The 23,003-nt window shown below is 37.2% G+C and overlaps 1 protein-coding gene across 5 annotated transcripts in view; it reads left to right on the top strand.

Moving 5' to 3' along the window:
- MXI1 (MAX interactor 1, dimerization protein) overlaps positions 1-23,003 on the top strand; it is a 107,439-nt gene that overhangs the window by 24,093 nt on the left and 60,343 nt on the right. For 3 of the 5 annotated variants that reach the window (XM_074295565.1, XM_074295560.1, XM_074295561.1), the window contains exon 2: positions 2,483-2,615. In XM_074295565.1, the coding sequence (XP_074151666.1) occupies positions 2,483-2,615 (133 nt within the window). Of the gene's footprint in view, positions 1-598; positions 1,011-2,482; positions 2,616-23,003 lie in introns of those variants that run through there. The other 2 variants (XM_074295563.1, XM_074295564.1) reach the window with 2 other exon arrangements.

The following is a 23,003-nucleotide window of genomic DNA, read 5'->3' on the forward strand; positions in this document are numbered from 1 at the left end:
GGGAGAAGCAAAGTCACCTGCCTCACTTTCCCCTCCAGGGCATCTGGGTCCAGTGGCCAGATATAGAGCAAGCCGACTGGAGATGACCCTGGATGAGATGGGAGACCTTGGCCCTTTTTAATCTAAGATTTTCAACAGGATTCATTTTGACTGAGGCTATATTCATATAGTGATTAAGGCTAAGTAGAAACTGAGGCAAAGAATCTTCTTTTTCACTTAGTCCAAAAAAAACTAGGAGTAAATATGCATTTAAGAAATAAACGAGCACTATTATTACGTCTTTCCCAAACATAAGTAAAATGTAAAAAATAACTAGAAGGAAAGCTTACAGCATTTTGGAGAGATACTCTGTGGCGGATTTATAGAAAAGAATGGTTAAGATTAACGTTAATTAGGGAAAACCTGAAAGGGTTAGTACTTTGCTCAATACTAATGAAATCCTAGATCCAAGGGTCAGCTTGGATTTCCAGGCTGAACTACACTTCCCAAGGGCCACTGAATTAGCTTTTTCTGACATAGGCTCACCAAGACAGAGTGGGCACTACGTTTCCCGGCTTACACTTCGGGCGTGGGCAGAGGGGAAACTACATTACCCAGAGGGCAGCGGAAGAGGCGGGGAGGGGGCGGGCCTGGGGGCCGATGCTCCCTCCCCCCTCCGCCCGTGCTCTCGCCCGGGAGGTAAACAAACTGTGTCGCCGACCTGACAGCCGCTGGGGTCGGCGAGGAGCAGAGCGGGGCTGGGGGGAAGCCAGGCGGGGGAAGCGGCCTCGGCCGGAGCGGGGGGCTGAGCTGGGGCCGGGGGTACTCGGGCTTCCCCGCCGTCCCTCGCATGCCCCGTTGTGGTGAATAGTCACCCGTGGGCGCCGCTGCCGCTCCGGGAAGGGACTGGGGAGAGGAGAGAGGTCGCCCCCGGTTCTGGGGTCTCCCCGCCGAGCACATGGAGCGGGTGCGGATGATCAACGTGCAGCGCTTGCTGGAGGCCGCCGAGTTCCTGGAGCGCAGGGAGAGAGGTAACGGTCTCGGGTAGTGGGGAGGAGGAGGTCCTAGGGCTGGGGGAGGGGCCAGGGGGTCACGGGGAGGAAGAGTGTGAAGGGGTAGAGCAAAGCACGAGATGGGGAAAGAGAGAACCATAAGATGGGGAGGGAGAGGACTATGGAATGCGGAGGGAGAATGAAGAAGGAGAGGGGACCACGGGATGAGGAGTAGTAGAAAAGGGGGGGTATAGGACCACAGGATTGGGAGGGAGAGGAACATGGACAGAGAGATAATGAAAGAATGGGGAGATGGACCATGGGATGGGGAGGGAGAGGACCATGGACAGAGAGATGATGAAAGAATGGGGAGATGGACCATGGGATGAAGAGGGATGGATGGAGGGGCAGAGGGGACCATAGGCTAGGGAAGGAGAGGAACATGGACAGAGAGATAATGGAAGAATGGGATATGGACTATGGCATGGGGAGGGAGAAGGCCCTGGGTGGAGGGATAGTCAAAGAAATGGAAAGTGGACCATCCGATGGGGAGAGATAGAAAGAGGGGACAAGGGCGATGAAAGAAAGAGAAGAGAGGACCATGGGACTGGGGGAGAAAGGATGGAAGAAGGGGGATATTGTAGACCAAATGGATGGGGAGAAAGGAACATGATTTGGAGAAGGTTGGATGGAGAGAGGAGACTAGGATAAAAAGGGAGAGGACTGTGGGATTGGGGAGTGGTGGAAGAAGGAACATTTGGAGATCACAGCTGGAGAGGGAGGGGACTTTGGAATGAGAAGAGAAGGGAAAGAAGATCTTGGAATGGAGAAGGAGGGGACAACTGTGTGGGGAGAGTGAAAAAAAGGGGAAAATAGCACCATAGAATTGGGGAAGGGGAGGAATCATTGAATGGAGAAGAATAAGGGGGAAAGAGTCTGGCTTGTTTTCTGTTTTTGCTTAATACCTGATAACAGTGCATTTCATATAGTAACGTGGCTAATAGATATTTGTTGGTGGATGTATGTATGTTTGGAGAACGAAAAAGAATCAGGATCTTCTGGGGATGGGGTTTCTGAGGGGAAAGGAGGGGCAGAAAATAGGATTCAAATGTACTTGAAAGTCAAGGGTGGAAGAATTAAGATTATGAGGGGAGCAAAGGGTCCTTGATGGTAAAATGTTAGGGTGGTAGGGAAAAAGGTAAGGTAGGGTGGGTAATTTAGTGGATGTGAGTGGGTGAAGGAGAACATACACTAGTGAGAAGGAAAGAAAATATTCAATTGAACAGATTTTTTAAAGTGCCTACTATGTGTCAAAAAATACTAGGCTTTAGGGATCCATCTCATATATAACAAGGTTGTGCAGTGTATTTACTTTATGTATTCTTCTAGTATTAGTTGGAACATCATTTTCATCTTTTTTTGTTTCAACAGCCTGCTATCAGGAAGAGGGCTCTTGGCTTTATGGATTCAGGTACACTCCTTTTTACCTTTTTATCTTCTGTCTTATGCAGAGTGTGAACATGGCTATGCCTCAACCTTTCCTTCCGTGCCAAGTCCTCGAATGCAACACTCAAAGCCACCACGGAGACTGAGCCGGGCACAGAAACACAACAGTGGGAGCAGCAATACCAGCACTGCCAACAGGTACCATTCTGAGGATCCCAGAAAAAGGAGCTGGAGAGGACAAGCTGAAGCAACAGTACCATGTCCTCTGAATGTAGTTCTGTTCAAATACCAAAGGGAAGCAAGAGTTATGGGTTTAGTTCTCTAAGAAAAAAAGCATGATGTAGCTTAGTGAGGATACAATGTAACAGAAACAGTGGAAGTGACCTTAAGAATTCTTTCTGGGATTATTAAAAGGGAGGTCACAGATGTAAGAAAATAACAAGTCGAGAGCTGGCATGTGTGTACTTGCATGCATACAGCTGTAAGTAGTAATCTTGTATCTGACTCTCATCTATTCCCGTTTTCATGAACAAGAGTCCGAAAATCCAAAAACACCCTTTGCTAGATAGAAAACAGGAAAAAAAATGTTTGGTTGTCAAGTCATAAGAAAATATTTGAGTAGAACAAGAAATAGTCTTATTGAGAGGGAAAGGATAGAGAATGGGAAAGGAAGAACATGTTGTGGAAGTATAGTTTTCTTATTAATAATAAACAAGATGTATTGTGTTGTAACCAAAATAGGAGACCCTCAAAGCAAAAAAAGCTTTGAAAGGAGCTGCTTGTCTTTCAAGCGGAACAAATCCCTCGAAAATGCTTGTCTGGGTGTACTCAGACAGAGTTGGCTTCCATTTTTGAAAACTTTTTGGCAGAGTCTGGCTGCCTCTTCAGATTTTTTTTCCCCTGAGAACCAATAATTTTCAAGGATTCATCTTGGAGGTTTCTTTCTCTCTTTTTATTTTTTCTTTTTCTGGATATTTAAGATTCTCTGTCCCTTTCCCTTCTTATGTCTACCTACACACACGCACACACACACACACACACACACACACACACACACACACACACACACACACACACACACACACTCAGTGTTGCTTTCCCCATTGATAAGAGAAAAACTACATAAGATTTCAGCATTGGCTCCTAAAGGATCATCTAGAGAATAATGTGAGGCATTCAGTTTTGATGGTGTTTTTATTGTAACCCAGATAGTTGGTCAGTGATTGTGGTAATCAGCTTTTGAGGGAAAAAGAAATAGTTCCTACTTATTGATGCTTAAATCAGTTGTATGTATATTTTATACAGATGTGTATATTTTATATATATATATATATATATATATACACATATATATATATATGTCTTTGTAAGGAAGAGAAGGAATTATAAGCTAATTAAAGCAGTAGAATAGATACTATCAAAGCAAAATCCCTTCCTACAACACATTCCTCTCAGGCTACATATTTTCTTTTTGTGATTCTTTTGCCATCTGTGGCTGCTATATTTTTTCATCTTAACCTGATGTTTGGGGTAGGAGAAAAAAAAACAGTGTTTTTTGGCTAGAGTATTTAACTACTCTGGTGATAATCTTGGACTTTTCTTTTCTTTTGGACATTTGGATTGGGGAAAATTTTTCTTTGGTGTTTTTTATGTTCCCTTTAGCTTGAAGTTTTGAGTCGCAAACTCTAGGAATATCTATGTATAGTACTTCTGTGAAAAGTGAGATCCTTTCTTTAATAATCTGATAGGATACACATATCCATTATGTAAAATTAATAATTGCTTTCAAGGTAAGAAAGAAAGAGGGGTATTTGTATATTTAGTTATCAGTGACAAAAGGTGTGCTTGTCACATTAGGCCACATACTTCCTAACTGTATGACCCTGGGCAAGTCATTAAACTGTCTCATTTTCCTCATTTGTAAAATAAGGATAATAAGAGAGCCTGCCTCCTTGGGGATTGTTGTGAAGTGTCAAATGAGATAGTATTTTGTAGAATGCCATATAATGCAAGGCATTATTATCATATAGGCACCATTATTTTTATTATTTTCCTCTGGTTAAGATTTTTAAATCCTCATACTATTTAGGAACTCATGTTGCTTTGAAGGATTTTATACATTTTTACTATTGTGTTAAATGTTTTAGTTTAGGTAACAATCTGTTGAAGTCCATAGACACTCTTTTCAAATTAAAAAAAAATTTCCTCCAATTACATGGAAAAACAATTTTTAACCTTTGTCTGGTCTTTTTTTTTTTTTTTTTTTTTTTTTTTAAAGTTTAGAGCTCTAAATTTCATCACTCCTTTCTATCCCTTTCCCCTCCCTGAAAATGTAAGGCATCTGATATGGATTATGCATGTGCATATGCATGTAAAACATTTTTATATTAGTCACTTTGTGCAAGAAGATTCAAAGAAAAAGTGAAAAATAGTAAGATTCAGTCTTTATTCAGACAACATCAATATAAACTCCTCTTCTGAGTCATGTTTTTAAAATAAAATAGACAAAATAATAAAGTAAAATATAGGATTATAAAGGAAATCAGTTCCACTGAAATGTAGTTATCAGAATATTTTAAAATAATAAAACAAGTTTATTGACAAAAGGTCCATTAATTGGTTCTATTAGTATATTTTGTATTTATTAAATACCTACTATGTGACAGGTACTACATACAAAACCAAAAATGAACCAAAATCCTTATCTTCAAAGAGCTTACATTTTGTTAGAGAGGATATACAATGTTTATACAAATAAGTAAATAGAAGATAATTTAAAGAAAGAGAACAAGTAGAGGGATCAAGGAAAGATTTCTATAGAAAGTAATACCTGATTCTAATGTAGTTGTTAAGTAGCTGCCAGCACTGCCATTAATTGTATAACCTTGATGAACAAATTTCATCTCTCTGGGCCTCAGTTTACTTATTTGTAAGATGAAGATTTTATAATGATTTTAGGACATCTTTAACTCTATGGATTGTATGATTCTGTCTTGTAGTGACAATTGAAAAGATACAAATAAGTATGTCAGAGATCTAATATATATATATGTAGTAGTAATGTTAGATTAAGATCTAAATGATATGTTCCATCTGATACTAAGAGGATTGAATAAAAACTATTATAATTTACTGATAATACTGGAAGATTTTATGTAAAAAGTCCATCATTGTTTTCTATGAACATTTTGTTCAGCTTGGATTTTTGACTGAGTAGTTTTTCCTCATATTCTAGGAATTCCTCATAATGATAATAATAAGTGACATACATTTGCACAACACTTTTAGATTTACCAAGCTGCTTGATCTACAGATTTGTGTGTGGGACTACTGTTTTTACTGTCTGCTTTGGTCTTATTTAGCCTTTGGAATTTGGTTGAAAATACGAGCATTGTGTTGTTGCTACTATTACTGATACTTGAAGGGGGATGACTGTTCTTACACAAACCAGACCATCCAGACTAAATATAATAATTTTCCTTTAGGAAGGAAGGAAGGGATGAAGAAAGATTTCATTATCTTACATATAGAGTTTAAGGTTGTTAAGGGCAAGGATGCCTTCAATTTTAATTTTTGCATTCCCAGCATGTAACATAGTGCCTTGTCATATCAAGAAAATCCACTGGTTAAAATGAAGTTCTGACAATAAGCTGGTCACTCTACTCATTACTTCAAAATTCCTGGCTTTTGGAAGTAGAGTGTCTGTTAACAAAAGTTTGGATGTTAAATTGCAGTGATGAGAAACTCAAATTAAAAAATGTAGATTACTCAGAGTTATAAAAGAACTCAAAGACTTCTTTGACCTTATTTACTTCAGTCTAAATATCAAATAAAGAAATACTCTCTACAAAGTTAGTTCCAATGACAGGGATCTCTTTATTCAATTTCATTTTTGGATGCTTTAATTATTAGAGAGCTTTTTCTTATGCCGAACCAAAGTCTGATGTTGGACTTCTAATCTCCAGGAAATTTACTCTCCCCCCCCCCCAGGTTAACCCTTAAGAAATTTGAGTACAACTTTTAGGCACTCTTATAGAATTTTCTTCTCTAGATTAAACATTCCTAATTAATTCAGCAGTTCCTCATATGACACTATTTTAATCTCCTTCACCATCCAGGATGTCATTCTCTGGACAAACTCCAGTTTTTGTTAGTGTTCTTTTAAAAATATAGTGCTTAGAACTTAATATAATAGTCTAGATGCAGGACTGACCAACCAAGTATTTAATGGAATTCTGATCTTTGTTTTATATTTCTATATTTATTAATGTGACCTAAGATTGTCTTAGTTTTGTTAGCCATCGTGTTATACTATTGATGCTTATATTTGATTAAAAAAAAAACAACTCCGCAAGTATTTTTTCTATGAACTAATGTTAAATCCTATCTCCTATCACATACTTGTTCTTTTTTAAAAAACAAAATAAGGATATCAAATTATCTCTAGTAAATTTAATCTTGTTAGACTTGACCCATAATGTTAGAAAAAACATGTAGTTGTTAGGAGTTATCGAGTCATTAGTTTACTTTTAATGACTAATACAAAAATCCTCCTAGTTGTCAACTAATTAGTTGTGTTCAAAGACAATTTTATTGTTAATTTCATAGTTTAATAACTATGAGTTATGTTCATTTGCAACAGAACTAACCTACTGAAGAAAATTGAAACTGGAAAGAAGTGTAATTGACTAGTATAATATTGACTGTTTGGGGGGGCTGGAATTTAAAGAAAACTTTAGTATTGTAAGTTTGTTATGTTTTACATATGAAAGCAGAAATAAAATCTTTTGTTTAAAAAATAAATGTTTTGCAGACATCTAATCACCCTGTGAGTTACACTGCTATTATTGCCACTCCTTTACAAACAAGGAAGCTGAGTGGTGAGAGTGAAAGTGAGAATGAGCAGAGAGGTGAAGAGTGACATGTCCAGGGCCTTCCAGTTACCAAGTGACTGAGGCAGGACTTGAACTCAGATCTTCCTGATTCGGGTCTAGGCTTTAGACTAGGCTTCCCTGTATATTACCGCGCCACTGGCTTAAAGCAGAAAGGAAGGAATATTTGTCTAGACTTCATTTTTAATCATTTGAAGTGAAAAAATAAACTGGGATATAGTAATATACACAAACATCCTTAATAATTCCAATTTAGCTGCTTTTTTTCTAGCAATTATTTTTCATAATCTCCATTATGAACATTGATGTTGTATAGGTCATAAAATATCACTTGATTCACTGAGGCTAGAACAAATCTTTAAGTTCTGTGTAGAGCAGGGGTTTTCAAACTACTGCCATTGGGCCAGATGCCGCAGGCTGAGGACGTTTTTGCTCCCGTTGGGTTATGGCAAATGGGCTGAGGGGCGGAGACAGAGTGTGAGTTTTTGTTTTTACTACAGTCCAGCCCTCCAACAGTCTGAGGGACAGTGAAATGGCCCCCTGTTTAAAAAGTTTGAGGATCACTGATATAAAGTTTTGGTACCTATACAATATCAAGAGGCATAAAGGAAATTCCCTGGTGGGTTGAATGAACCTCTTAGACTATTTATTAGAGAACATGAAGAGTCGCATGGGATTAGAATGTGTGAATGGGTTGTGATCCTCACCATTTAGGCTCTGAAATAGCTAGGTACCTTAACATATAGGTAATATGTGTAAAGTGTTTGCCTCCCATCTGGTGGGCACTATAGAAATTCTCTTCCAGAACCCTCCCCCTCCAAATTCAAGGCACTCTGTTAGGTAATGGGATACCCAAACAAACTAATGAAGTAGTTTCTGTTCAAGAGGGATTTAGATTATACTGGGGAACTACACTATATAGTGTTAGTGTTTATATAGCACTTTAAGGTTTACGGAGCACTTTAGATGTGCTATCTCCTTTCCCTCTCTCCCCCCACAGCCAGCCTGTGAAGTTGGTATTGCTATATATCCCAATTTTACATATGAGGAATATGGATCTGCCTTAGTGTGTCTACTTTAAAAGAGTCAGTGTGTTAGTGTGAATTCCAAGTTGGGGATGGCATTGAAGCTACCACATTATTTCCCCTTCTAAATATCCTTTGGAGCTTGTTACTTAACGATCCCAGCATCATGTAGCTTCATTTGAGGGAGAATTTGAACTCAGCTTGTCCTGACTTCAAATCCAACACTATCCAGTGGACCAATTAGTTTTATGTAAACAGAGAAGTATATGTGCAAGATAATTTAATAGGAAGGAAAGCACCAGCAACTAGGGAGATGTAGAAGGGCTTCCTGAGGAAATGGTACATGAGCTGAGCCTTGAATGAAGTTGGAGATTTTGAGAAGTAGAGGTGAAGAAAGAACACATTATAGACATCCAGAACAACCTCTACAAAGGTGTGGTGTAGAGACAGAAGACAGGGAGCATTAGGTAGGTTCGTTTGTCTGGAGAAACCTAAATTTTAGAGGGCTTCAAATGCCAAACTGATGAGTTTATATTTTATCTTGGGGGCATGTGACAACTGGATTAGCACTCTGGATACCTTAGAATCAGCCAGAGTCAGGATAAGCAAAAGTCCTTGGTCTTTATTCTTGGTCTTTAGCAGTAGAAGTGAAGGGAATGCATGTGCAGGATCTCCACAACCTCTCTTCTTCATCTCCCTCTAGTCTTGCTCCACCCCCTAATCCCTCCTACAATTCTCTGTATACACCAAATGACTGGGCCAGCAAAAAATAGTGGGAAGAGCCATTTTCCAAGCATATTCTAATAGAGTATTAACCATTTGGTAATTAGCCTTAAGTGCTCAGTTGTCTGACCTCAGTGCATTAACTCAAGAGTTTCAGCCCTTTACAGGGGCTGCACAGAGACTGTGGCTGCCTTTTGATTTTTACCAGTGTTACTCTATACATTTATGCTGAAAGTGGACTTGTGTCCTTTGTTATTTTTCAGTCATTTCAGTTGTTTTTCACTTTTCATGGCCTCATTGGTGTTTTCCTGGCCAAGACACTGGAGTGTTTTGCCATTTCCTTCTCTAGCTCATTTTACAGATGAGGAAACTGATGCAAACAGGGTTAAGTGACTTGCTCAGGGTCATAAAGCTAGTAAGTATCTGAGATCAGATTTGAATTCAGGTCTTTCTGTCCTCAAACTTGGTGCTCTATCTACTGTACTGTTTAGTTGCTCTTTGCTATTACACTATTAAGTTTTTTTTTTTCAACTTATTTTCAGGATAGTTTTCAAAGAAGTATGAAAAAGAGAAAACAAATGACATTAAAAATATTAAAAACCTATAACAACCATTTTGAGTTTTTTTTTTTACCGCCAGGTATGAAGTAGGACCAAATGCAATTATTTCCTTAAAATATACTGTTTAGCTGTTAATCCTGGATAATGCAAATTTAGATTCTTTCCTAAATTAATACCCCATGCTAAGATGTCACTGCTATTAGGGAATCTGGCTATAGGAACCATCTGGTAAGCACAAAATTCTTCCCCAAGCTTGTCTAATTATGATGCATTGCTTCACCTTTTCCTCTGATTTTTTTAAACAAAATCCTTGGGTCCTCGTAAATCCTACTTGCAACAAACCAGGTCACATCACATGTCTTCCAGCCCAAGACCATGGGTAATCTGTCCCAGATATATATTGACTATTTCTTGTGTGCTGAGTACCAAAATAACTATAGGAAGATCCAGAGGAATGAGACAAAACTTTTAGCCTGAAAGACATTTTCCACTAGTTGGTTTCCCAAGGAATGTTAAAGGGGAGGGACTTGGAGAGGAATGAGTAACTACTAATTGATCCCTAGTAGTTTGGTACAGAGGAATTTAGCCAGATTGGGTATTAGAAGACCTGGATTCAAAATAAGTCTCTTAGTCCTCAGTTTTCCCAATTGTAAAAATGAAAAGGTAAAGTGAAGGTTCCTCCCAGCTCTAAATCTATGATGCCTATGGGGTTGCTAGAAAGGTTTGATCAGTTAAAATAAAAACCATCCTTCAAAGATTGTGGCCAGACCTGCCACAAAAATAAAATGATGCCCAGATTTGTATTTGGCAAAGAAATAAAAGTCTATCTGCACTTAGGAGTGAAAGTGAGCCTTTAGCACACATCAGTCAGATTGTTACAAACTGATCTGAAATGTTGAAAGTGTGCCTTAAAACTTAAAAGGAGTCAGTGTGTTAGTGTGAATTTCAAGTTGGGGACGCCATTGAAGCTAGCACATTATTTCCCCTTCTAAAAATCCTTTGGAGCTTGTGTTTATTCTCAGGGCCAGGAACCTTAAAGACAAGGGCACTGTTTCAATTCTAACTGTTAAGATTGTGCCCTTCTTTTGGAATACTTTCCTGATGCTTATAAGACTGTAATTTAAGGTTTCTTGAGATAGCAGTTTCTGAGTTGAGAGATGTTTCAGTACTTCATTTTGGGGAAGGTAATTATATTAATTGCTGTGGTGTTAGTTTTAGATTCTCATCTTTTCTCGTATGTTGTTTTGGGTAGGATGAAGGTTAGGGCACTTTCCTTCCTGACTAGAGTCTCTTGCTTTTTTGTTTTACATAATGGAAGCGATGGGAGATTTCCTTATTTTATACTTTGCACATAGTATATTTTATAAAAGCTCATTCTATTATGCTTGTTTTATGGCTTTGCACTTAAAAGGAGAGTTGCATATTGAAATCTTATTTCTTTGTTCAAGAAATATATGTTGCCATAGTCAGTTCAATAGAGAATTTTCTAATTTCTTGAAAAATATTAAAAATTAGTAACAGTTAAGCCCTTAATGATATCAGAATTGCTTTTTATTAGAATTTTTCACATTTTGATAATTCAGCCTTTCAATGGAATACATTTATCTGATGATCTCAAAATAGTAAAGCAAAAGGAGTGAGATGAGACATATATACAATAAAACTTGATTCAAGTGACAATCCCTTCAGAATTATACAGATTCCTTATAGGGAGCATGCCTTGACTTTGTATCAAGTGTTTCAAATTGGAACTAAAAGTTTGGCAGCATTGTATTTAATGAGAAATTTCCCCAGTAGAAATATTGTCTGCAGAAAACATATTGTAAGCATGATGGCAAGGCAGTAGAATATGGTCACGTGAAATATTTGGGGATAACTTACATAACGGATATTATTACATAAACTACTGCAGAAAACATATCTTGGGTTTTCTTTTCTTTCTTTTCCTTGAAATTTTTTGCCAAAGAGAAAAATATTTTTATTATGTGTTTCATCATGGGATAAAGGAAAACCTGAGTTCAAATTTCATCTCTGATAAACACTGCTTTTTAACTCTGGACAGATCACTTTTCTTCATAAGACCCCTTACGGCTGCAAAAGATTTGTAATTTGTAGAGGAGTTATTACTCTGCCCTGATAAAAGTTGTTTTTTCATCTGGAGTTCCCTACAGGAATGAAATCTCAAGTCAGGAAAAGCAGTTACAGAAAATGATTGAATGGAGTGTGTGTGTGTGTGTGTGTGTGTGTGTGTGTGTGTGTGTGTGTGTGTGTGTGTGTTTTGAAAAAAACATGTCAAAAATAGTTCATTGTTCTGAAGTGTAGATAACAGGATGGTCAAAACTTTGAATATGTTTAAATGAGTACTCTCTTATTGTTGAAAACAAAAATCTGAAAATACTCTCAATAGCATTGTTTGTTTTTAAATGAAAGAATTGGTGAGTGTGTGTGTGTGTGTGTGTGTGTGTGTTTTCATTACATGTTTCAATGAATAAGACAAGGTTACTTTAGCATTCATTTTAAATAGAAATCATGAAGAAGCTTGTCGTTTCACTAATAAGCGTATAGAATAAAATTATAGTAATTGTTACTTAGTACAGAAAGGAATTTGTGATTGAGGAGAATTTCTGGTGTGGGTTTGTTTTGTTCAAAAATAGTGCTGCTTCCTGGTATACATTTAGGGAGTTCAGAAATAATAGAACCAAGTCAGAACATGTAAAAAACATACTTCAGAGAACAAAAGATAGAGGATTGAAATAAAATGGATAGTTGATATTGAGTCTCAATTGTTTTGTTACTATGAAATGACTAGATAAGTTTGTTTAATTGAAAACAAATATCATTGAGAGGGCAAGATGGCAATCAATTATATAATTTGTTGCTTAATATGATACAGTATCATGCAATATAGTTATTTTTTTCTCAGTATTTTTTTTCCACATATACATATAGTTTCCAATATTCATTTCTGTAAGATTTTGTGTTCCAAATTTTTCTTCCTCCTTCCCTTAACCTCCCCCCTTCTCAAGTCAGTTAGTAATCTGATATAGGTTTAACATGTACAATCCTTTTAAACATATTTCCACATTTGTTATATTGTACAAGAAAAATCAGACTAAAAAGAAAAACCTCTAGAAAAAAAAAAGCAAGCAAGCAAACAAACAACAACCCTTCTCCAAAAAGGTGAAAATACAATGTTTTGACCCACATTTTCCATCCCAAGACTATTGAAATTGTTTTGAATCATCACATGTGTAATGTAGTTAGTTCTTACCTCCATTTAATGTAGTCCTGGAGTTCTCAACCTGGGGTCCATGAATATTTATTTGTTTTTTATTTTGATTACTGGATTTCAGTAGAATGATTTTATTTTTGTAATTCTGTGAGCTCTATTCTTAGTAGTCCATTGGCTTCACCAGACCCCATAAGGAGCTCATGACAACAGTAATGGCCTGTAATAGGAGAACAGAAGATGGAAACATCTCATGATACTAATGGGATATTTGACATATCCTAAGGCTCTATTTTGCCATTTTCTAGCTTTGGGAAAGTCACAGCATTTCAGACATTTGTTCATCTATAAAATGGGAATGATATTTGTACTATTTCAAAGAGCTCTTATGAGGACAGCACTTTGCAAATATAAAAGTGACTTATGATGATGATGAATAATTCTGTAAAAATTCAGAAAATGATCACATTCTTCAGAATGACTTTTGATAGACATCTTAAGGGGAACTTTGGACTACTTATTGGGTGTCTATTTTATTATACTCTTTTTCTCATTGTTAGCTTTTTAGTACCAAATTCAGGAATTAGAGATCCAGATTTTGGATCTCTTCTGTGTTCAGATTTGTAATACATTATCTTAAAATATAAGGTAACATATATTTGTACTCTGACTGATAAAGATATTAACTTATAATATAACTCTATTGGATATATTTCTCCATACTTACTGATGGGTTCCCCCCTTGGCACTTGAGATCTATGAAATAGACTTTAATTTAAGAACTGTTTCCTAAACTAAGGAAAAGAACTGAGTAGATTAACAGAACAAGAATAAGATCTACTATATAGTACTTGAGTGTATACTTTTACAGATAGTGCCATTAATTCTAGCACTGAACATTCAGCAAATTATTTTTTGAGCTCCTACATGTGTGTAAGGTACTTTTCAAGGGGGCATTCCAGTCAGGTGGTACAAAAAAGTTTTAGTAAATCCAGCACAAGTATATAAGGCCTTTGCAGATGCTCCCAGCTGCTGTTATCTTCCTCCAAAATTTACTATTATTTTATGTATATTTGTATATCTCCTTTAAGTTTGGTGAAATTTTACCTCTACCATTCAACCAAAATTTGGTAGCTGTTATCTACAGACCTTCTATCACTTCTCTTCTTTTCTCGGTGAATTTGATGCCTAATTCACAGTTTTTCTCTGCTCCCCAGTTCTTGCTCTAATACTAAGGGACTTTAAGATAAATACTGACTTTTCTTCAAATATCCTAACTCCTCTGTTTCTGAGCCTACTTCACTTCCTTTGACCTACTCCTCCACCCCATTTTAGTCACAAAGAAAGATGGTCTTTTTTGGGGGAGGGGAAGGGCTGAGGCAAGCGGGGTTAAGTGACTTGCCCAGGGTCACATAGCTAGGAAGTATTAAATGTTTCAGATCACATTTGAACTCAGGTCCTCCTGACTTCAGGGCTGGCACTGCATCCACTGCACCACCTAGCTGCCCTGAGGGTCATGTTCTTAATCTTGTCTAGGATTAGATATAACAAACCCATGTCTAGGATTTCAAAATCATTTTATTTGATAATATTTGATTTTCTACCTTTCCTTCTGCCTTTTTTTTTTATCATACCCTACTCTGTGTACATGATGAACTCTAATCTTTCAACCCCTCAATTTCCTTCTAAGCCATCTTTTCTACACTTAGCCAGTTTTTTCTTTTTCCCATCTTGACCCCTTGATGAACCAGTTCAACTCTATACTCTTCTCTTCTCTTGAATCTATTATTATATTGCTAATTGTGCCTTGCCAAATCTCAGCCTTTGATCACTCCCATTATCCTTGTTCCCACCCATGTGCTGCTGAATAAAAGTGGCAAAAATCACAAAATCATTCTAACGGGGTCCATTATAAATTTGTGATGTGAGCTCATCTGGGTCTTCACAGCTGTTAGGTAATCCTACATCTCCCTTATCAATTCACTATTCCATTCTCCACTGTAGCTCTTCCAAACTTTTTTATCTTTTTCATATTTCCTAGGGTTCTACTTCCCCCGTCCTCTCAAGTGAGAAAACAGAGCTCCTTCTTCTTTCCACTTTTTTTATTTCATATCATTCATGCCTTCTGTCACTATTTCCTCCTTCATTCCTGTCTCACAAAATAAGGTATCTTTGCTCTTTACCAAAACTAACCTCTCTACTTGCATAAGCAATCTTATTCCATTCTATCTCTTCTAATATATTGCCCCCTGTGTCATTCCCATTCTTGTTACTTACCTTCAGTTTCTCCATGTCTACTGTTTCTTTCCCTACTGCCTACAATTATGCCCACATCTCCCCCATCCTCAAAAACCCTTCAAATGATCCTTCTATCCCCATTATTGTCTTATATTTACCCTTTGTGGCTAAACTTCTTGAAAAGCCATCTGCAATAAGTGCCTCTACTTTCTCTCCTTCCTTAACCTTTTATAATCTGGCTTCTGACTTTATTATCCCATCAAAACTTCTCTTTTCAAAGTTACCATTGACCCCTTAATTGACAAATCCAGCAGGCTATTTTTGATCTGCATTCTTCTTGACCTCTGTGCAGCTTTTGACATTGTGAATCATCCTTTTCTCCTTAGTAGCCCTTTCTTCTGCTTTCCCTCTGTCCTCTCAGATTGTTCCTTCTCATTGTCTTTTGCTGGTTCCTCATCTAGATTGTGCCCTTTAACCAGAGATGTCGCACAAGTTCTGTTTTAGGCTCTCTTTTCTTCTTCCTCTTGATATTACTACAATTGGCGATCTCATCAGCTCCCATGGCCTTAATTACCATATCTGTTATAATGATTATCAAATCTATCTATTCTGCCTTAACCTTTCTTCTGTTCTCCAGTATTACATCAGTTGCCTGTCAGACATCTACTGGGTGATCAGTAGATAATTAAACTCAACATGTCCAAAACTGAACTTACTATCTTTTATCCTTACTCTTCTCCTACCTTCTAACTTCCCTGTTATTGTCAAGGACAGTGTCATCCTTCCATTTCTGTATTTCATAACCTCTTCACTGTCTCTCATCTCCTATATCCAGTCTGTTACCAAGACCTGTTGATTTTACATATGCAATATTTTTTGAATATAGACCCACTTCTTTCCTTGTATACTACCATCATCCTGGCTCTCATCACATCAACCTGCATTCTTGTAATAGTCTATTGATGGGTCTGCCTGCCTCAAGTCTCTCCTCACTTCCATTCAGCAGCCAAAGTAATTTTCCTAAAGAGTAGGTTTAACATGTCACCCCTTATTGGCTCCTATTGCTTCCAGGATCAAATATAAAATCTCTCTTTGGTAACCTAGACCCTTCCTACCTTTTTAGTTTTCTCACACCTTACTCACTGCCATATACTCTTCCATTCCATGACAGCTGACTTTTTTTGCTATTTTACAAACAAGATGTTCCAGCTTTCAGCTCCAGGGATTTTCTCTGGCTGTCCCCCAAGCCTAGAATGCTCTCCCTCCTCCTTATCACCTGTTGTCTTCCCTAGATTCTTTGAAGTACCAACTGAAATCTTTTATAGGGAGCTTTTCCCAATTCCCTTAATTTTAGTGTCTTGCCTCTCTTACTCATTTCCTGTTTATGCATTATATTACTTGTTTATACATATTATTTGCTTGTTGCCTTCCTCTTTAGATTTCATCTCTTTGAAGGCCTTATATTTCTTTTTCTATCCCCAGCACTTAGCCCAATGCCTGGACGCATAGTAGGCACTGAGCAAATGCCTATTGATTTGTTTCTTATTGATTGAATGTAAGCTCTGTGACAATCAAGATCATTTCATGTTTGTTTTTATATTCCATCTGCCCAGCACAATCCTGCCATTTAGTGGGAGCTTAATCAGATTGATTGTTTAATAGATTTAGTTAAAATACAATAGTATTGTAGTACATTATTTTTCCCCTAAATCCCCTCTTTTTAATTTCATCAGAATGTTTTGAAAAAAGGCAATAATATTGAATTCAGAGATTCTGTGGTGTTCTTGAATGAACAGGATTAAATTAGTTATTTTGTAGTATTTTTAAGTATATAATTTTTTTCTCTCAGTACTGCTAGCATAATTAGCCCTGTTTTACTGGCATGCATAATGAGTTTTTAGAAAATTAAATAACTTAATTTTTTCATCTCATAGATAGTAAATTTGGACCACAGAGTTTGAAACTAGTTCTCTTAACTCCAGATCCTGTTTCTACCGTACTGAATTGTCTCAAATATCATTTCAGCATATGCTTGGAAAATGGCCCTTCTTACTATTCTGTGCTGGCTCCATCTTTTGGTGTATACAGATAATTGTAAGAGGGATTAGGGGGTGGAGTAAAATAAGCCAGAGTTTCTTTGGAGGAGGACACAAAGAAGAGAGATGGATTGGTGTAGAGCATGAGCAATCCCCTTTTCTTCTCCCCCCTAAAGACCAAAGATTTTTGGTGATTCTGACTCTGGCTGATCCTGAGGTCAACATCGAGCTAACTCAGTCTTAACACCTTTGATCTGGAAAAAAAAATTAGGGAAAAAAATTTATGGGGCTACATTGTTTTATGTTAAGATGTTATTAGAGAATTTGGCTTTTGAAATCCTAATCCCTAGTGATTGGAAATCCATAACAAGGACATGTTCAGAACCTGAACAAAACTTGTTGTAGCTTTTGGAGTATCATGAATTATGTAGGATTCAAGCCCAATGCAATAAGCAAACTGGAGTTAATATATAAAATCACCTTTGACCAACTAGCAGGTGAAGGTCAGTATGCAGACAATTCAGTACAAATTAATTACCCCATATTAGCATATGAATAAATTGCTGCTGCTACAATAAAAGTATGGGGTACCCTCCCAGGAAAACATGGAGGTAAAGCCTCTACAAAAATAGAGCAAGGTCCCAATGAACCCTTTGCGGATTTTGTGGGACATCTGCAAACAGCTGTCACAAGAACTATTGGAGAAAATGCAGCTACAGAAATAATGACCAGACATCTGGCTAAGGAAAATGCCAATGAGATTTGCAAAAGAATTATATGGGGATTAGACAAAGATGCTCCTTTAGAGGAGATCATAAGATGCTGTGCTATAGTGGGAACAAATGCTTTTTACACCGGGACAATGAAGAACGTGGAAAGACAGGGTCCTTCCTGGCAAGGGACTTCTAGAGAAACTCGGCGATGTTTTCAGTGTGGAAAAATTGGACATCTAAGAGCTCAGTGAGAAGACAGGGTGAGAGAGGACCTAACACTCCATGTCCAAAATGTCACAAGGGTCTCCACTGGGCCTCCAAATTTAGATTGACCCAGGGAAATGAGAGGCAAGGCCCGGCTTCAGCCCCCCAAGTGGGGCATGATGGCAGCCGAGGTTACATCCAGAGAATTTTAAGACATGATCAATCAGCCAAAAGGCAATCAGGTGGAAGAAAGGGATTGAAATTAGGAAAAATAGAGTTGTGTGCAGTAGAGACTACTGAGATACTCCCTGGAGAAGTGAAATCTGTTCCTGTTGAGCCTATGGATTCTTTGCCTCCAGGCATAGTAGGCTTGACCATTTCACCTTCTGAGAGTGCCTACAAAACAGTGTCCATCCATACACTGATGTGGGAAACTGGAGAACGTGTAGCTAATATCCCAGTCACTAACACAGGTAGACAACGTGTGATTTATCAACCAGGAGAAGTAGTAGCATCAGGCTTATTGTTACGTACCCCTAATAAGCAACCTGGTGATAGTTGCCTAGATTCTGACTCCAATGAACAAAATCCAGGAAAATATTGGACAGCAGCTGTGACAGCTGACTGACCTATGCTTACTATTTATATAAATGGAATACCATTTGAAGGATTGGTAGACACGGGTGCAGATCGTACAGTTATTAGAGGTGCCAATTGGCCCAATCATTGGCCAAAGATTAAGGCAGACACCTATATGTCTGGGGTAGGAGGATCAATAGCAGCAGAAGTTAGTGCTAGGCCTTTGAGATGGATATTTGAAAGAGAAACAGGAGTTTTTACTCCTTTTGTGGTTGAAAAAATCCCCATCAATCTGTGGGGAAGAGACATTTTACAGCAGATAGGATTACAAATAAGCACTTCTGCTTTTTAGGCAGGGCTGCTATTGAAGGCCTACCTGCACTTTCACCGGTTCCTATTCAGTGGAAAACTGATTCACCAGTGTGGGTAGAACAGTGGCCCTTAAGAAGTGATAAAATTCAGGCCTTATTAGACATAGTTAACGAACAACTTGACCAAGGACACTTACGGCCTTCTCTAAGTCCTTGGAATTCCCCAGTATTTGTGGTGAAAAAGAAATCTGGAAAATGGAGGATGTTAACTGATCTAAGAAGAGTAAATAAACAGATGGAAACTATGGGAACTCTTCCCATAGATGGACTTCCATCTCCTACTCAGTTGCCAAGAGAATGGCCTCTATGGGTTATAGACATTAATGATTGTTTCTATTCTATCCCTCTAGATAAGGAGGATATGAAAAGGTTTGCTTTTTCAGTGACTAGTGTTAATTTGGCTGAGCCTTATAAAAGATATGAATGAACAGTTTTGCCACAGGGAATGAAAAACAGCCCTACTATGTGCCAAATTATGTTGCTGCTGCTCTTGCTCCAATAAGAAAAGCATTTCCAAAAGTAATATTGTTACATTATATAGATGATATTTTGGGATGTGCACCTGAGGAACAAATGTTAGAAGCATGTCTACAAAAGACCATGGAAACACTAAAGTACTACAAACTGCATATAGCTACAGAAAAAATTCAAAGACATGCTCCTTTTCAATATTTAGGATATGAAGTATATCCTAAGACACTCCTCCAAAAACAAAAGAAAGGGGGAGCCACAGGTAGCCCTAGGGAACTTCTAAATTTAGTTCTCTATACCATTAATTTTCTAATTTTTGACAAAGATGCACTGGCTCTGGCAGACAGGTTTTATAACCCACCAGAAGGGCAGTGTCCAGTGTGAGCAGCTCCACTGTCCTTAGATAATCGCCAGGTGATGTGGAGAGACCCAGAAAGTGGTGAATGGAAGGGACCAGATAGGTTAACTGCCTGGGGGAGAGGGTTTGCTTGTATTTCTTCAGCAGGAGAAGGAATCAGATGGGTGCCAACAAGTTGTATTCGCCTTGTCCATCAGAGACAGAAAAAGAGAAAGAATTCAAAACAAAGGAGAAAAATCTAAGAAACATCTGACACTGAAAGAGCATGGCTGATAAGAAGACTGTTAAAGAACTTTAAAAACCAGCAGGAATCATTGGACTTCCTAACACAAGATGAGACTAATGGACAATGGACTTATGGACATTTATAAATTTTCAATTTATGATTATTTGATAATGTTATTTGTTATATACTTCTAGCATGTATTATGGTACTATGTTACTATGTGCTTATGTAATTTATGTAATTATGTGTAATAACCCCCCATATTGATGGATTTATGTTTCAAGGTCATGACCACCCTATGTTCTAAATCAAAAGAAAGGGGGAGATGTTAGGTTCTTACTAAGTACTAATGAGATAATGAGATATTGGGTTTTTACTAAGTGCTAAGTCGGTACTTAACAATTTTCTAGTTCTGGCCTTTCCTGGTAGTTTTACTTGTGAATTCCTGGGGAACAGCTTGCATGCTTGGAGGAGCAAGCTCATTGGTTGAAGTGGTTCTTCCCAGAAGCCCTTGCATTATCCCACACCCATTCTCTAAGAGGATAAAGAGGGCAGCACTCCAAAGATAGAGAGTCTCTGCTTTAGACCAGGCTTGACACGGCTCTCTGCAGGAAGGGAAGTCACTTCTCTGGATGACAGTTAACGGCAACTGTCTGGAGACAATGGTTCTCTACAGGAAGAAGAATCTGTCCGAGAGATTTGAGTTGACATAGCAGATCTCCTCCCAGAGAGCGATCGGCAGCTTCTGGAGATGACAGCACGTTACACATTCTGGCTTGATTTATTATATTTTAAAGGTGATCGTTTCACCAAGAATCTTCTTTCCTTAATTCTTTCCCTAATAGGCCATTTCCTTAATTTCAGATCTTTTAAAGAAAAATGAGATTTAATTTTTTTTAAACTACAACACTTTTAAGTAGTGACTCCTTTACAGACTTGGGATTTGAAAATTAGATTGACTAGTTACTTTTGTTTCTTGTTCTCTTACAATTCTTTAGAGATGTTTAAGTATAAAAGTAAGTGCTCTTGAACTTGTCAGTCAGGCTTTTTGATGGATGATTTGGGATTTTCTTTATCAAAATGAGGTTTTTTTGAAGCTTTTTCCAGAACTGATCATCCCTGAATTTTTAAATTATAGATTTTTGTTGTTATTATTATCAGTTCTAGATATGAACTCTCAGGAAATTTAATTAGATTTTATTTCTTTTGTATAGTGCTCTAATAGGTAATTGTGCTCTTGGACTAACCTTGACTGATTTTAAAATATGATCTTAATACTTTTTTTTTTTTGCAATAACTTATTTATTTTTTCTGTTAATTCATTATTGGAGATTGGTAGCCTTCTTAGATTAGACATAATCTAAAAGATCATAAAGCCAACTGCATTTCTTGCTATCGTTGAAGATCTCAATATTGCTTTTAAGAGTTGAAACAAAATGGAGAAAAATACTGGTCAAAATAAGATTTGGGCACGCGTAAGCACAGCCATTTTGTGTATAATCAGAGGTCAGTATCAGCTAAACAACTTTTTTGCTTCTTTTACAAAATAGTATTCCTTGTTTTAGGCAAACCTGATCCATGAAAACTTTTGTTTATGAAACACAAATTAGGAATTTTTAGGAGAATAGATTTAGAGCTTGTGGGATATTAGAGACCATTTAATACAACTACCTCATTTTATTTTGTGGAAACCGAGGCTCAGAAAGATTCATTGACTTTCCCCAAATCATTTTACACTTAAAACAGGGGAGGAATTTGACTTTATGTCCTCTCACTACCAAACTAGGAGTTTTTGTTAACCACAGTTTCTTCAAATAGGGCTTCTACCCCAATTAAAATATGATTTAATTTATAATAATTCACTTTACATGTAGATTTTCAGCAATTTTTATTGCATAATGTAAATTCTGATTATAGTCATAAATAATAGAAATTTGATTGAATGCCTTCATTTTTATCCTTTTTTAGTCTAGTTTGTCTTTTTCGGCAGAAGTAATATAGTCTAAGAGAAGTGCTTTTGACTTTTTTAGGTTGTGCCACTTATTACCTTTTTAAAAATTGCCTTATATATGGTTTCTAAGTTGTTAATCTAGATGACATTTTTCTGTCTTTTGCCTTTGAAATATGTTTTGAAGGACTATAGATTTGGGATACTGGTTAGATCTTTTGGTTGTCTGGAATGTTTAACTCAGTTCTACTAAAGTGTAACTCAGAAGGGAACTTGCATGAAGAATCATGACTGACAAGAGAGTAGGTGAAACAAACATTTTCACAAAAAACGAGGAAGTACTGATTAGTTCAACAAAGAAAGAGGTATTTTCTTATACTTTGAAACAGTGTTCATGTTGGAAGGGGATTCCCTTGGGTTTGTTGTTCCCAGTCTTGGCATGGCTCTTAAGTCAAAGTGGAGCATTTTATACAATTTCAATTCTATGCTTCATTTCCTTGAATGCCACCAAACTGCACCCTGTAGAATTACAAGTTTATGTATTAGAACTGTGTTGTATTCAATGAAAAGTCAGAGATCTGGTTAAGATAACAACTTTCATTCAAAGAGGAAGTACAAGAAGTTGCCTCTCTCAAAGGAATGTTATTTGTGAAAAAGGTTACATGTGACTCAGTAATAAAATAATAGAAATGTCTTTCTGTGTCCTTGGAAGGTTTTAAGCAATCAAAAAAATGGTGGCAAAAAAGGATAAGGGTTCATTAGTGTTTGTCCTCAGAAATATATTTCATTGCAATAATAAAATACGACAGGCAGCTGTATTATTCACAGCATCTCCATCTTATGAGGAATTTAGTATAATTGAATCTTTTAGAGACATATTATTAGAAAGAACGAGGTCTAATACTTAGGCTCTGAGAAGCAGAAGGGCTATTTCTGAGCATGCTTAAGTATGATACTTAAATTAATGGTTTATTGTCATTACGATTTTGATCTTCATTTTCTCTCTGTACACA

The sequence above is a fragment of the Sminthopsis crassicaudata genome, chromosome 2, assembly GCF_048593235.1.
Source record: "Sminthopsis crassicaudata isolate SCR6 chromosome 2, ASM4859323v1, whole genome shotgun sequence".
In the NCBI taxonomy this organism is placed as follows: Eukaryota; Metazoa; Chordata; class Mammalia; order Dasyuromorphia; family Dasyuridae; genus Sminthopsis; species Sminthopsis crassicaudata.